Here is a 12,708-nt window from a genome sequence, read left to right as displayed (position 1 = left end):
CTTCCTTCCTTCCTTCCTTCCTTCCTTCCTTCCTTCCTTCCTTCCTTCTTCCTTCCTTCCTTCCTTCTTTTCTTCCTTCCTTTCTCTCTTCCTCTCTTCCTCCCTCCCTCCCTCCCTCCCTCCCTCCCTCCCTCCCTCCCTCCCTTCCTTCCTTCCTTCCTTCCTTTTTTTGTTTCACAGTCCCCCTCAATCATCTTGCTCTCATACTTTCCTTTGTAGAAGAGAGTAACGTGAGAGATAGTTTTCAAGAAGAGAAAGCCAGCACCCTCTCGAGTCACACTGGGCAAGTACTTCTATTTATGTCTAACAAATAGGAGAACCAAACACCTCTGGAGGATTTGTTTGTTTGTTTTGTTTTTTTGAGACAAGGTGTCACTGAGTGGCCCTGACTGGCCTGGAACTCTTTGTAGACAAGAATGGCCTTGAATTTACAGAGATCCACTGTCCTCTGACTCCTTAGTGCTGGAATTAAAGGCATGGGTCACCATCCAAGCTGCTTCTATGGGATCTTAATGTAGAGCTTATCTTAGATTAGAGTAACAACCAGAGAAGCAAACGGTCTTATAAATTAATGTGCTAATATAAATATTTCCAAAAGGAACATTCTCATTGACTGGTCTTACCTCCTACAATCTCATGTGTTGTGCAACCCTGGAGTATTCCATGTCAAATAAAACAAGATCCCAATCACACAGTGAGCTGAGTGATTCAGCAGTTCCTCCATGTGAAGATAGTCCGACATTCCTACCTGCTGATCCCTGAGATTTGCACAGCCAGTGTCTGCTGATGTGTGAGATTTTTCAGATTTTCTTCCAGGCCCCTTTCCCCAAGCAAGGCTCTTTGTTTGTGGCCGTTCCTTCTCCTCTTGTGCACTTCCATGAATTTCATTGTCCATATGTCCAGGTATTTGTTGCTTTTGATCATCTGAAATATCCTTTCTGCCTCCCTCTATTCTCTTCCATGCATTAGTGACTTAACATACTGTTGTAATCAAATACGTGACCAATGTATCCAGGTGACCTACAGGAAGGAAGGCGTGGTGAGGTTCATGAAGGCAGAACCGTGTGACTGGGACTCTGTATCACATCTCATGGAGAACAGGGAAGTGCTGATGTTTGCTTGGCTTTCTGCTTTTCACCCTTTTTACTCAGCTTGGAGCCCTGGCTAATGCTGTTCATACTCAAGGAGGCTTCTGGCTCTTTAGTCAGTTGTTTCTTAGAAGGCTCTCATAGACTAGCCTGAAGCTATGCCTCATCGATATGCTGGGTGGTTCGACAATCTCCATTAACTGCCACATTCTGTTTCTTTTCTCAAGACTAAGGTTTCCCTGCCCTATTTGTGTCCCATGTGACTTAAACGGCCCTCTTTTATTGCCCCACAGCCCATTTGCCTCCTTCCTTTTCTACTGTATGGTGCTAAAATTGTCATCAGTGATAGGCTCTAGTCCCCCCTTGGATAAAGGACATCCTCATACACTCTGTGTTTCTGCAAACTTTAATAAAGTTCATGACACGTATTGTCTTATAAATGTTGAGTTATTGATCAGACTAGAAGTTAATAGGCCTCAATCCATTTGTAAAATTCTGCTAGAGCAGTCGTCAGCTTTAGAATAAAAAAAAAAATCATAGCTAGTGGGAAATAGGAAGAAAATTCACAAAATTACACACATCTTTACTTTGAATGTATCTTTGAAGCCAGGAGTGAAAGTTTATATATTTTCTAAGATTTAAAAACACTTCAAAAGAAGAAGTTGATTCCAGAAATACCCTAGGAAATGAGGGCAGCTTGCCATGGGCTCTTGGCTTCAACATGTTACATACACACACGGAAAGAGAAGACAGGGCCTTCATGTATTTCCCATCAGATAAAATGCATTAGAGCTCACCTGTACAGATGGTTTCTTGTAGCAGAGCCGAGGAATGATTAGCTCACATGTGAGGCAAAAGTCTGCCTACTCCGTATACCACCAGTTCTCTCCTTAGGAACAAAGGACATTTCAGTGGCTGAGGAGAAACTGGAATTAATTAAAAACGCATGTTTGAGCATTTTCTCTTAGAAGCTGTCTGGTGTATTTGTTTTAATTTAAAAGCAATCAGAGTCAGCTGTGATCATTCTGTATGACATTTTAAGAAGAGTTGCAAATGACACCCAAAGCTTGTCTGTGTGTTCCCGACTGCCCCCCTTACCCTCCCCCTTTCTTGACCTGTTCTTTAGTAGTAGGCCTCTCTAGGAATAACAGCAGGCTTATACTGACCTTTAGCCCCACAAATATTGACAAAGAAACTAGCTAGCATTTACAAAGTTTCATGTCCTGTAAGCACGGATCTTTTTAGCTCTCAGTAAGTTGTGGGTAAGGGTAATGGGTCCAACGTTTCACGAGAAAAAAATGAGTACAGCCTCTAGCCAACTGCTGTGGCTCCTAGCTGACGGAGCTTTTCCCTCTCAAAGACAAGGAGCTGCTGCTTCAGCATCCTCTCCTGGAGCCCTTGGCAAGATTTCAGGCCATGTGTCAAGGGAACCCTTGCACACATTACTATGATGGAAGCCAAGTACTGGCCCACAGATATTGAGTATTACTTATACTCAGGAGAGTTAAAGCAGACGCATGGGGATTGCACAGCCCAGGGTGCCTTGGAGAACACAGAATAACAGAGACAACAGAGACGATCCTCATTGTTATTCCTCAGCTGCCCGTGACGCAGCCCTTTCCCAGTGTATGTGGAGTTTAGCCAATAGTGTTTGGTGGGGTGTTTTCTTTCAGTAGTTCCTCAAGTGAAGCACAGTTAAATAGAAGAGTTTTCATATATTTTTAAGTAGGGCCACAGCCTATATGACCCCCTAGGGGGGGCATTTTATTAATGAATGCAACGTGTGTTCTTGGTAAAGGCCAACATTAAACTGGTTCGCTGTGTTTGTCCAGCTAGCTGCAGATGACATTTAGGTGTGTTGTTTGGTGTGGTGACTCAATTTCCTGTAGGATAGCTAGCAACTCCACATTGAATTCCCCCACTCGCCAGGGGAGGTGAGATGTAAAGGTCAGTTACGCCATGTCTTACAACAGTGGGGGTTAAAATTCCTGAACGTGAAGACTTAATAACGACCCTGAAAAAACTGTAGCTAGCCATACTGCCTCAGTCTAGGAATCTGAAAGAAGTAAACTCTAACGCGACACATCCAGCAATGATTTTGTAAAAGAAAATTGTTTATTCTGTTGCATGCAAATATTCTCTCACCAGTGTGTACAAATGCTGGAGAGTAATTTCATTCTTTAAATATACAGAGCATGTGGAACATTTGGGGACATACGTATGTGACCTTACTTGATTTCTGATAGTCAAAATGGCTAAGCCATGACTGGAATATGAACTGGATCTTCTGAAACCAATTGCTCCTCACGAAGCTATACCACCCACTTAAAGGCAAAGCCCATGTCTAAGTGTCTTGAAACATTAAATTGAAACTTTACAGAGTTACTGTTACTCATTAAAAAACATAAAGACTGAAGGAAATATAATACATAGAGCAGTATTCTGCTAGATCTGAATTCTACTTCCGATTTGAGGAAGCTTTCATGAAGATAGCCAAAGTGGGGGTAGCAAGCGCATGCCACACACCTGGAGGTTCCCTGGAACTCTGGCTTTCACAGAGTTGGGTGGCAGGAGACAGAGACATAGAACATCAAGCCTTAAATATGTGTAGAGAGGATGCGTGGCTCAGGGTAACTGAAAAAATGGCAGGAGACGGATTCTACACAATAGCTATGCCTCTGAAAACATGGCATGCACAAACTATGGACAACTCATGTAGCTGAGTTAATTTCCTCCTGCAATTTTCTGTATGCCTGTTTTACATAGAAGGAGGAAAGCAGCAACGCTTAAATTGTACAGTAAATAGACCATCATGGCATCCAGATAGTGCTCTACTTACATATGGAATGGATTCAATATTTTGAAATATTAAACTATTGTTTCAGCACTCTAGGTTGTGGGGCTGCGAAGGACTCTCGATGTTTATGTATCTTTTTTTATAGCAAACTTGTAATGTTTTGCAGTTGTATAACCAGGAAAAAAACTAAACAGATAAAATATTTAATATTTACCTTGTACCACTGTATGATTTAGATTGTTTCCATTGTTAAACAAAGAAGCATCAACCTTAAATTTCAGTTTAAGGGGTTTAAGAAATTGTTGACTTAAGGTCTCTTTAGAGATTAGTGAAAAGGGAATGTACAGTAAGAGAGGCAAATTTCAATACACAGTAGTCAAAATGAAGAAAGAGCATATAGCTCAATAATGTCGGAGAAGGGCAAGTTGAGAAGCAAGCCTCACACACTCTAAAAGTTAACTGAAGTTTTTACAAATTTAAGGAAATCCCAGAATCCTGAGATTCTTTGTTGTGCCTGATAATGAAAGGAGTCTACATTGGACAGAATTACTTTTCCCTACAATATTGTAGATCAGAAGATGGAAAGGGGAACCCCATCGCTTCATGTAAAGCTTTTCCTTTCTGCTGACAGTTTTGTAGGCTAGACCCCTGGAGTTTCGACTTTTCTCTTCCTGAAATAATATTGCTGTTCAGTTTTGGAACTGATCAATTGAGGGAAAGTGCCCAAGTTCCCTGGGTCGGCTTTTATCAACAAAACTCATTTCCCCACAGTGCTTCTGATAGTTCATTTCGTCCATAGTAGACAGAAAGAGACCTCCAGACTTTCTGTCTTGGGAGCCCCAAGTTTAGGGTGTTCTTGTGCATTCTGCAGAGGAGACACCCTCCACATGGCATGTGTAAACTTCCCTTGTCCCATGGTTCATTCCCATTGCTGTTCCTTTAAGGTAGCTCTTTGGTGAAATTCTGAAGGTGAAATGTAGCCTGTTGTCATATTCTAAAGCATTCTGACCCCACAACATTATGGTTTGTCTGTTTATATCTAACTCAATTTTAGAGGGGTTGGCTGAGTACTGACAGTGTGCGCCCCCCCCCCCCCAAATGATTTTATTCCTAGAATCCCCTTTGAGTAAGTAATCCTAACCTCTGGGACACAAACGCAGGGAAAGTCGCAAACCTAAACCTGCGGGAAGAGTAATGCCAGTCCTAAGTCACCTTGTGCTCGCCCAGGACGCCAGGGCCTGGCAGGCTGCGTTGGGGCAGAGGGCCCAGGACTCCGCTGTGCGCCCCAGGGTCCCCGAGGGGCAGGTGCGCGATCGCATGCGCCTGCGCGCTGGGGGCCGGTCGAGCCCCCTCTGAGCCCCGTGGGGACCCCAGGCGGCGGGCGGCGGGCGCTCCACGCCGGGTTTTCCGCTGCTCTGGTGTAAGACAGCTCCACAGCAGCGCCGCACACACAACACACGCGCGCGGCCGCGCCTCCCGGCTGCGCTTCAAAGCAGCGGCGCCGTCTGCCTCCGGGCGATGCCGCGGCGAGGTGGCGGGGAGGGCGGTCCGGACGGCGTATTACAACTCGGAACCCTTTCGTAAGGAGTCGCGGGGGAGCCAGACAGCGCCGCGGGGCCGCGAGGGGCGCGAGGGGGAGTGTTCCCGGAAAGCCAGCATGGAGCGGCGCTGCGCCCGCCCGCCCGCGGACTTGAGCGACAAAACAGGAAACGGCGGCCGCGGCTGATTCATTCGCTTCGCGCGCGGGGCTGTCGGCGGGCCGGCGGCGTGGAGCCGGGGCTGGGCTGCGGGACGCGGACGCCCGTGAGCCACTCGCCGGTCTGCGGGGCGAACCCCTGGTCGCACCCTCCTCCCCCTGAGCCGGCCACCAGGGGCAGCATCTAAGCGCAGGGAAGCCCGAGCTAGCGCCTGGCGTCCCCGGTGCCAAAGTTGGCCTTGCAGCACTTTGCGCCCCTCCCTGGAGGCTGACCCGCGACGTCAAGCTGGAGCATCTCGGCCAGCCTGAGCCCGGCCCCACTAGTCCAACCTCAGCCCCCCGCGCGCCGCCGGGCCCTGCAATATGAAGGAGCAGCCCTCATGTGCAGGCACCGGGCATCCGAGCATGGCGGGGTACGGCAGGATGGACCCTTTTGAACTCGCTGGTGGTCCCGTGAAGCGCTTAAGAACTGAGTCTCCATTTCCCTGTCTCTTCGCAGAGGAGGCCTACCAGAAACTGGCCAGCGAGACCCTGGAGGAGCTGGACTGGTGTCTGGACCAGCTAGAGACCCTGCAGACCAGGCACTCCGTCAGTGAGATGGCCTCCAACAAGGTAAGCCCCTGTTCTGGTTCGGGTGTCAGTGACGCTGCTAGACTGCTGTTTCCCACGCTGGGGAATCACCGATCCCTGTGGCCTGGGGAAATACAGAGATCATTTGGTCACGCTTACTGCAAGTTAGCTGTTCTGCTCCTTTGGAGGGAGATTCCTGTTTGCACACCTCTCTTCAGGTAGATTAAACCTTTTACAAAGGCAACTTTGGCAGAGTTTTGAGTATCCCTAGGACGAAGGGTCCTTAGAATGACACTTTGCCCTTGCAGCAGAAACCCAGTAGGGTCTGGTGGTGGCGTTGCATATTATCAAAGGCACTGCTTAAGATTCTTTGTTGGAAATAAGAGTTGCAAGACTCGGTGAAGGAACCAGGATGCCGCCACCGCCACCTACCTTGCTCAAACTCAGAAGAGTTCACTGAACTTGCAACCCTCCCTCCCATTTCTCTGGTTCTCGGGGTGCCTTGTAAGGATTGGACCTTTAAATATTCCGTTCCCTGTGTGTACCATCCGCAGAGAACAAATTTAGAAGGGTCCTTATGCTGCCTTTGTCTCCTTCAGTCTTGGAGACCAAATCCAGGTTTCTGAGGTCATTTAGCTGCTTTAGCTGGGCATTTGTGTCTTATGTGCCAAAGCGCTGCTGTTCTTGCCAGTTAATGGAGCATGGGGGGCTTCGAAGTAACCTTCAAATCAGGCAGCCTGTAAGCAGCCTGGGAGATAAGGTAGAGTGCTTTTAGAGTTGCATTTAAAGCAACAACAAAATCATGTGTTTTATGTCTTCAGTTATGCAAAGAAATAATTGAGATGATGTGGTTTTTAATGATCGGCTGGCCTAGGGGCCAGGCAGGGAGGCTTCTACGTATTTGTTGCAAACGGCTGAGAGAGTCAATAGAGAGATGTGACAATTAGAAGTAGTTGTCTCTTTAAACTATTTTTGTAGTTTTGGACACCCCTTTACAAGGTCAGGGGGGTTATGACATTTTACCTCTTGTATTTGTCTGTCGGTGAATGGTGCTTTCTTTTGGTTCTGTTTGCTCGGTGTAGTTTCTTTCCCACCTGATTTATTTCTCATGCAGATTTTTATTAAAAAAAAAATGCCTTAGCTTGTCCGCCAACCACTGGATTGTTGTATCTGTGACACTGTTCATAGAGATAGCATTGCTGCTGAAGTGAAAAGTTGGCCTTAAACTAAAGGGGGGCACCCCAAAAAGTATTAACCTACCTACTGGCCCACCCCACCGGTTTGTACCATCTTGATAATCAAATCTACATTTTTTTTTTTTTTTTGGTCCTCTGGGTCTCATTTCTAAATTTGGCTTGGTTCTTCATTCGAATGACCAGTTACTGCTTTCTTACTGGGACTATTAATTCCCCGCAGCAGCATTAAGTGTCATTGTTCTCATAGGACTAACGAATTGTGACATTTATTAAAATATGATCATCTTTTTATAATTTGCTGTATAAAGCAGAAGACATGTGCTGAATACGTCCAATGTCTTAAATGCTAAGTGGGTAGGCCTGTGTTCTCACACCTCTTATATGTATGTGGTAAGAGACAGATCAAATTCTGAAGGCCCCTTTGCCAGATACACGCATTTGCCTGTTATTTCAACCTCATTGGACCATACTTTCAACATGACTTGACCACACTTTGCACGAATCTGAGCAGCCACTTTCCCTAAAATCCATACTCTCGATGTTGAAACCTGCATCTGAGTTTAATAATTGATGTGCAGTCGAACAGCATCGTGACTTAAACTGTGAAGTGGCTTATGTCTGTGTTTTAAGCTGAAAACTTTACGTCACAGGGATTGCCCAGAATAATGTCTTTCTTTTATAGACACCAAATTAGACAGGGCTCTGTCTTTTTAAAAAAAACCTTCATTGAAAAAGGTTCTCAGACTTTGCATTAGCTGCCACAGGATCCTATGGGAGGTAGGTTAATTCGGCTGAAGTAAGATAGACCTAAAGGGAGAAAATAGTCTTCAAAATGCATCCAGCTGTGCTTATGCCTGGTGGTCTGAAGATTGTTGACATGACACATTATATACTTATTACTTTAATATATTATATCATATATATATTTACCCAGTTAACTATTGCTCAAATTTTTAGTGTCAAAGCCACTCATTTCTTCATGAATTCATTCATTTCTAAACTCATGAGCTGCTTTCACGGTCTTTCAGAGATGAGAAAGTTAACATGGAAAGAAAAAAAAAAGTTCCTGATAATGGTTGTAACGTCAGCCTTTGCTTAATAAACAAGCCACTTCCACCCAGTGATAAAGTGGGTTGGAACAACTGGTCACCCAAGGGCTGGGAGAGACAGCCTGCCTTCATTTTGACTGGCAACGTGTGAGCAGCTTCCATGGGCTTTCCTATGAGTGAATGAATCTGATAAGTTACTTCTTCGTTGGTAAATTTATTGCCAGTTAATGTATTTGGCTCATTTTTCTTTTGCCTTCAAATATCAGGACAGAATTCTCCTCTGTGGAAGCTTTAAACATTTTTCCTAATATATTAAAAACACAATAATACACTAATCACATGTGTAGATTTCTTAAACTGATAACAGGATTTATTCTGGAGGCGATCTGGGAGACAGAAAGCGGGCCAAGCCAGATCTTTAAGCCTGTTAAAAGAGAATTCATATATTTAAAAGATCTCGACAAAAGAAACTTGAAATGATTAGTAGTCTTAAGGTGGTGTCTAAACAAACAACATATTTTCTGTATTGTTGTCACAGTGTACACAGGTTGCCTACTTGGGACAAGAATATGGTTGAAATCTTGGCCAAGTCAAGAGGTGGCTGTAACACATGCTGGATGCTTGTACTGGAGGCGTAAGAGATTCCAGATGGCATTTAATTTGAATGATTACATCTACAGCATTAACTCTCAAATGCACATTAATCTGCCTAAGAGTTGTACAGATTTTCCCCAATCCCCGGAACCAGCAATCGAGGGCAATTTCAGTGAGGCCTCAGAGCTTTAAAGGTGGACAGACCTGGAAATTCATTCCACGTTTTGTTCTTTGCTTGGCTGAGTTATTAAAAAAAAAATTATAATGTAAATTTTTAAGCTACAGTTTCCTTAGCATAATCTGGGCATAATAATAAATGTCTTGAAGGGGCAATATAAGAGTTTGAGGTCAAAGTTTCATGAGTTCCTTTTGGTCTGAAATATTTGCTTTTATTAGTTTACTGCACAAGAGTAATTTTTGGTAGAAATTCCCTGTGTCTTGGATTTTTTTTAAAATCTGTCTTTATCATCCATTAAATAACTAGAATATTTTGAAGTTCTAAATAGATATTCTAAGTAGGCATTTTTTAAATTCATATTTAAATTCCAGACAGAATGAGCTATCTTTCTTTTCTACTGTAACTGGAAATATAGGCCTTGCTAGTCTTCAGGACATACATATGAACTAGTTTGGAGGCACATTGCTCTCCTTCTCTACAGATTTTACAAAGCTAAAATACTTTCAAAGTAAAGTACTTTAAGATGCAGAATACTTTCATGATGTTTCTGGTCACAGCTCCCCCCTCTAAGAGGTCAGCTAAGAGTGAGAGGCATCTGCATGAGAGCTGGCAGGAGTCTAGTCTCAAAGTCCTCAGAGATTTCTGTTCCAACCCTGCAACAACCCTCTCACGACCTAATAATGCTCATTTTACTAGGTTTTCCATGTAAGTTCAGTGATGCTTTCAGGAGAAAAATTAAATCATTTTGAAATATCCCTAAGACATATCAACTTAAAAATGTTAACTTGTTTCTGCTCTCAAATTTTGGGGACCATTTGGCAGCTCAACACTGTTGGCAAACACTGGGCTTTCCAGCAAACTGCAGGTTGGTCTTGAAGTTAGGATTCGAGCATCCTTTGCAGAGACTTAAGTTTTATCCACGTTTCACTTCAAAGGCTTCTGCACCGGCTTTGCACACAAGGTTACGAGTTCTCTGTGAGTCTTAGTTTGTCTCTGTGGTCCATTTCTAGTCTCTTTCTCTGCTTTGAGTACAAATTAAGCTGCTTTTCTGGAGCCAGTTTTTCTCAACTATTTTCCCACTGGCTCCCCCTGCTGCCGGATGTGTGGCAGCGCATAGCACAGGCTAGCACTTGCTGTGACTTCGGATAACGGTTTTCTTCTGGCCAGGAGGTTTGCAGGAAGGAAGATGGGATATTCACAGCTGTAGCTGAGTGTTAAGATATTCCAGCCCTGCCCTGCGCAAATATAAGATAGCTCAGAGGGACTGAAATCCCATTACAAAGGAAACTAAGTTAGTTGCAAAAGACATTTTAAGTAGTGACAATTAAAAATGTTTTTAGATGTTAAAACATAAAAGAGAGGATTCTTAAGAATATAAATATATATATGTGTGTGTGTGTATATATATGCGCCTAAATAAATATATAAATTTTAAGAGAAAAGCTCTTGTATAGCTATAAAAACTAGAAACTTGGCTTCTGGGTATTTTGAGTTTGGTGTCTTATGTTTCCAGCTTCTCAATAAAGGTAGATGTGGGGAAGCTTTTTCTCTTCAGTTTGCATCTAGATCCTCACATAAGAGATAAAAGCATAAAAGATTTGGAATCCTTTATATCACTCTAAGTAGTAATAGAAAAGGAACAAATCACTTACTTAAAATGCTTTTAAGTTTTGTACACACACATGTGTGCACATGCATATGTGTGTGTGTGTGTGTGTGTGTATCTCTGTGAGGGTGTGTGCATATGTGGGTCTCTGGTCTGAAAACATTTCTATAAGGATTTTTTCACTTTGTTGACTAGCAAGGTCAACTTACACTGACATGAAAGACCAAAGGGAAAAAAGCCTGTGGTGTCACTGGTTCAGATATTGTGTCTGCTTTTAGTGTCAGTGTGCTTAAACAAAACACCCCTTACTCCTTGCTGCTATGCTTCAATAAACAGATTACTTAGAGAATGCTTTTGGCCATTACCAATCAATTTGATTTACAGGAAAATGGCAGCTTCTATGGCAGAATATTATTAACTATCTTGCTCCTTTAAAAATCAAACTGTAAGGCTTAGTTGAGATAAAACAGCTTATCAAGGTTAAAGGTTCACCGGGCAACTTCTTTTCCCAAAAGCAAGGCTGGTAGACAATGGTTTGAAGTACCTGAGGCTTCTAGTGCCTGGGGATGTCAGTAATAGGAAAGCAGTTTCTTCACTCCAGCAGTTGGGGGAAGCACCTAGAGATTGTCTTAAAGTGCAGGCAAGTCCATGATGTTCACTAAGACATTAGTTAAACTGGACACAGCAGCTAACGTAATAATGGGTTTATGATCTTGTACTGTGGAAAATACCAAGTGTTTTTTTCTTTTGTTATTGTTTAGTATTCTTGGCTTTGGGAAATATTTTGCTGAACTTTCTATGTAAGGAAGATGAGTGGCATTTACTTGCTGGCCCAGAGCACGCACGATTAGTGCTTACAGCAGCTCTGCAGAGTGGAAAGAACATAGATGTTTGTCGTCAGGGGAACTTGGTTTCAAATTCCAGCTCTGCTCTTTGCTCCCTAATAATTTGGGCAACAAGGCTTGCCTTCCCAAAGCTCAGTGTCTTCATTTACCAACACAGTAGCACGAAGGCAAACACGATTGAGATGCTGAACTAAGGGTCTAAGCCAGTTGGTAGAGAGAGTGTCTGCCAGGTATTCATGAAGCCCTGGGTTCAACCCCTTGCATGACATAAACAAGGCCACAGGGCACATGCTTGTAATCCTAGGACTCAGGAAGGGGACAGAAGGAGCAACAGTTCAAGGCCATTAGCCACTACATAAAGAAGTCAAGCCTAGCCTGTAATATGGAGACACTGGGGGGGGGGTATAGGGAGAGAAGGGATATGTAGGGAGGAAATGAGGAAAGGAAGGAGGAAGAGCATATGCTACAGCATACACAAAGTCCAGCACGGTGCGAAAAGTACACAGAATGCTCCATAAATTATATGTATCCATAGTAAAAAAGTGAGCTTAGGAGAACCCAGTATTACATTCCTTGTACTAACATAAGACAATGTTATTTCTGCTCTGTTAGAAACCGTAGTTTATGTTAGCGCTGTTCCAATTTTGAGACTCCCATGTGCTTTGATGTGTGGTTTTATACGTTAAGTTTTCATTCAAAGCAGTTTCCAAAGGTACTCACCAGAATATTAAGTGACAACAGCTGTATTTCTCTCATCTATATTACAATTGACAAGTGACAAAACGAGAAGACTTGCACCTGAGGTCCACACATTTTGCTCAACTCAAACGGATGCTGAGTCGTGTCATTGAGCAGCAAGAAAAGCAATATTGCAGTTCAGGTGCAATTAAGAGGACATGTTGGGTTTATATATGATTTTCTTTCTCTGCTACCCGTGATATTCCTCCACTAGGAGAGAGAATGGTGCACTTCTGCAAGACAGTTTTCCACTCTGGGAACGCACTGCTCAGGCAGAGTGGCCCCTGGGGTTGTCTGTCGGGATTCACCCTCTGCCTCTAGTATAAGTTGGACCTCTTTACTTCTGTGCGT

At 43.6% G+C, this 12,708-nt stretch overlaps 1 protein-coding gene across 2 annotated transcripts in view; it reads left to right on the top strand.

The window, feature by feature from the left end:
- Pde4d (phosphodiesterase 4D) overlaps positions 1 to 12,708 on the top strand; it is a 1,038,684-nt gene that overhangs the window by 979,802 nt on the left and 46,174 nt on the right. The window contains exons 1-2 of one of the 2 annotated variants that reach the window (XM_028784386.1): positions 5,952 to 5,994; positions 6,081 to 6,193. In XM_028784386.1, coding sequence (XP_028640219.1) covers positions 6,179 to 6,193 — 15 coding nt within the window. In that variant the 5' untranslated portion in view covers positions 5,952 to 5,994; positions 6,081 to 6,178. Of the gene's footprint in view, positions 1 to 5,951; positions 5,995 to 6,080; positions 6,194 to 12,708 lie in introns of those variants that run through there. The other variant, XM_028784385.1, reaches the window with a different exon arrangement.

The sequence above is a fragment of the Grammomys surdaster genome, unplaced genomic scaffold (genome assembly GCF_004785775.1).
Source record: "Grammomys surdaster isolate TR1022 unplaced genomic scaffold, NIH_TR_1.0 99, whole genome shotgun sequence".
Lineage (NCBI taxonomy): Eukaryota > Metazoa > Chordata > Mammalia > Rodentia > Muridae > Grammomys > Grammomys surdaster.
This window is presented reverse-complemented; position numbering and strand designations above follow the sequence as displayed.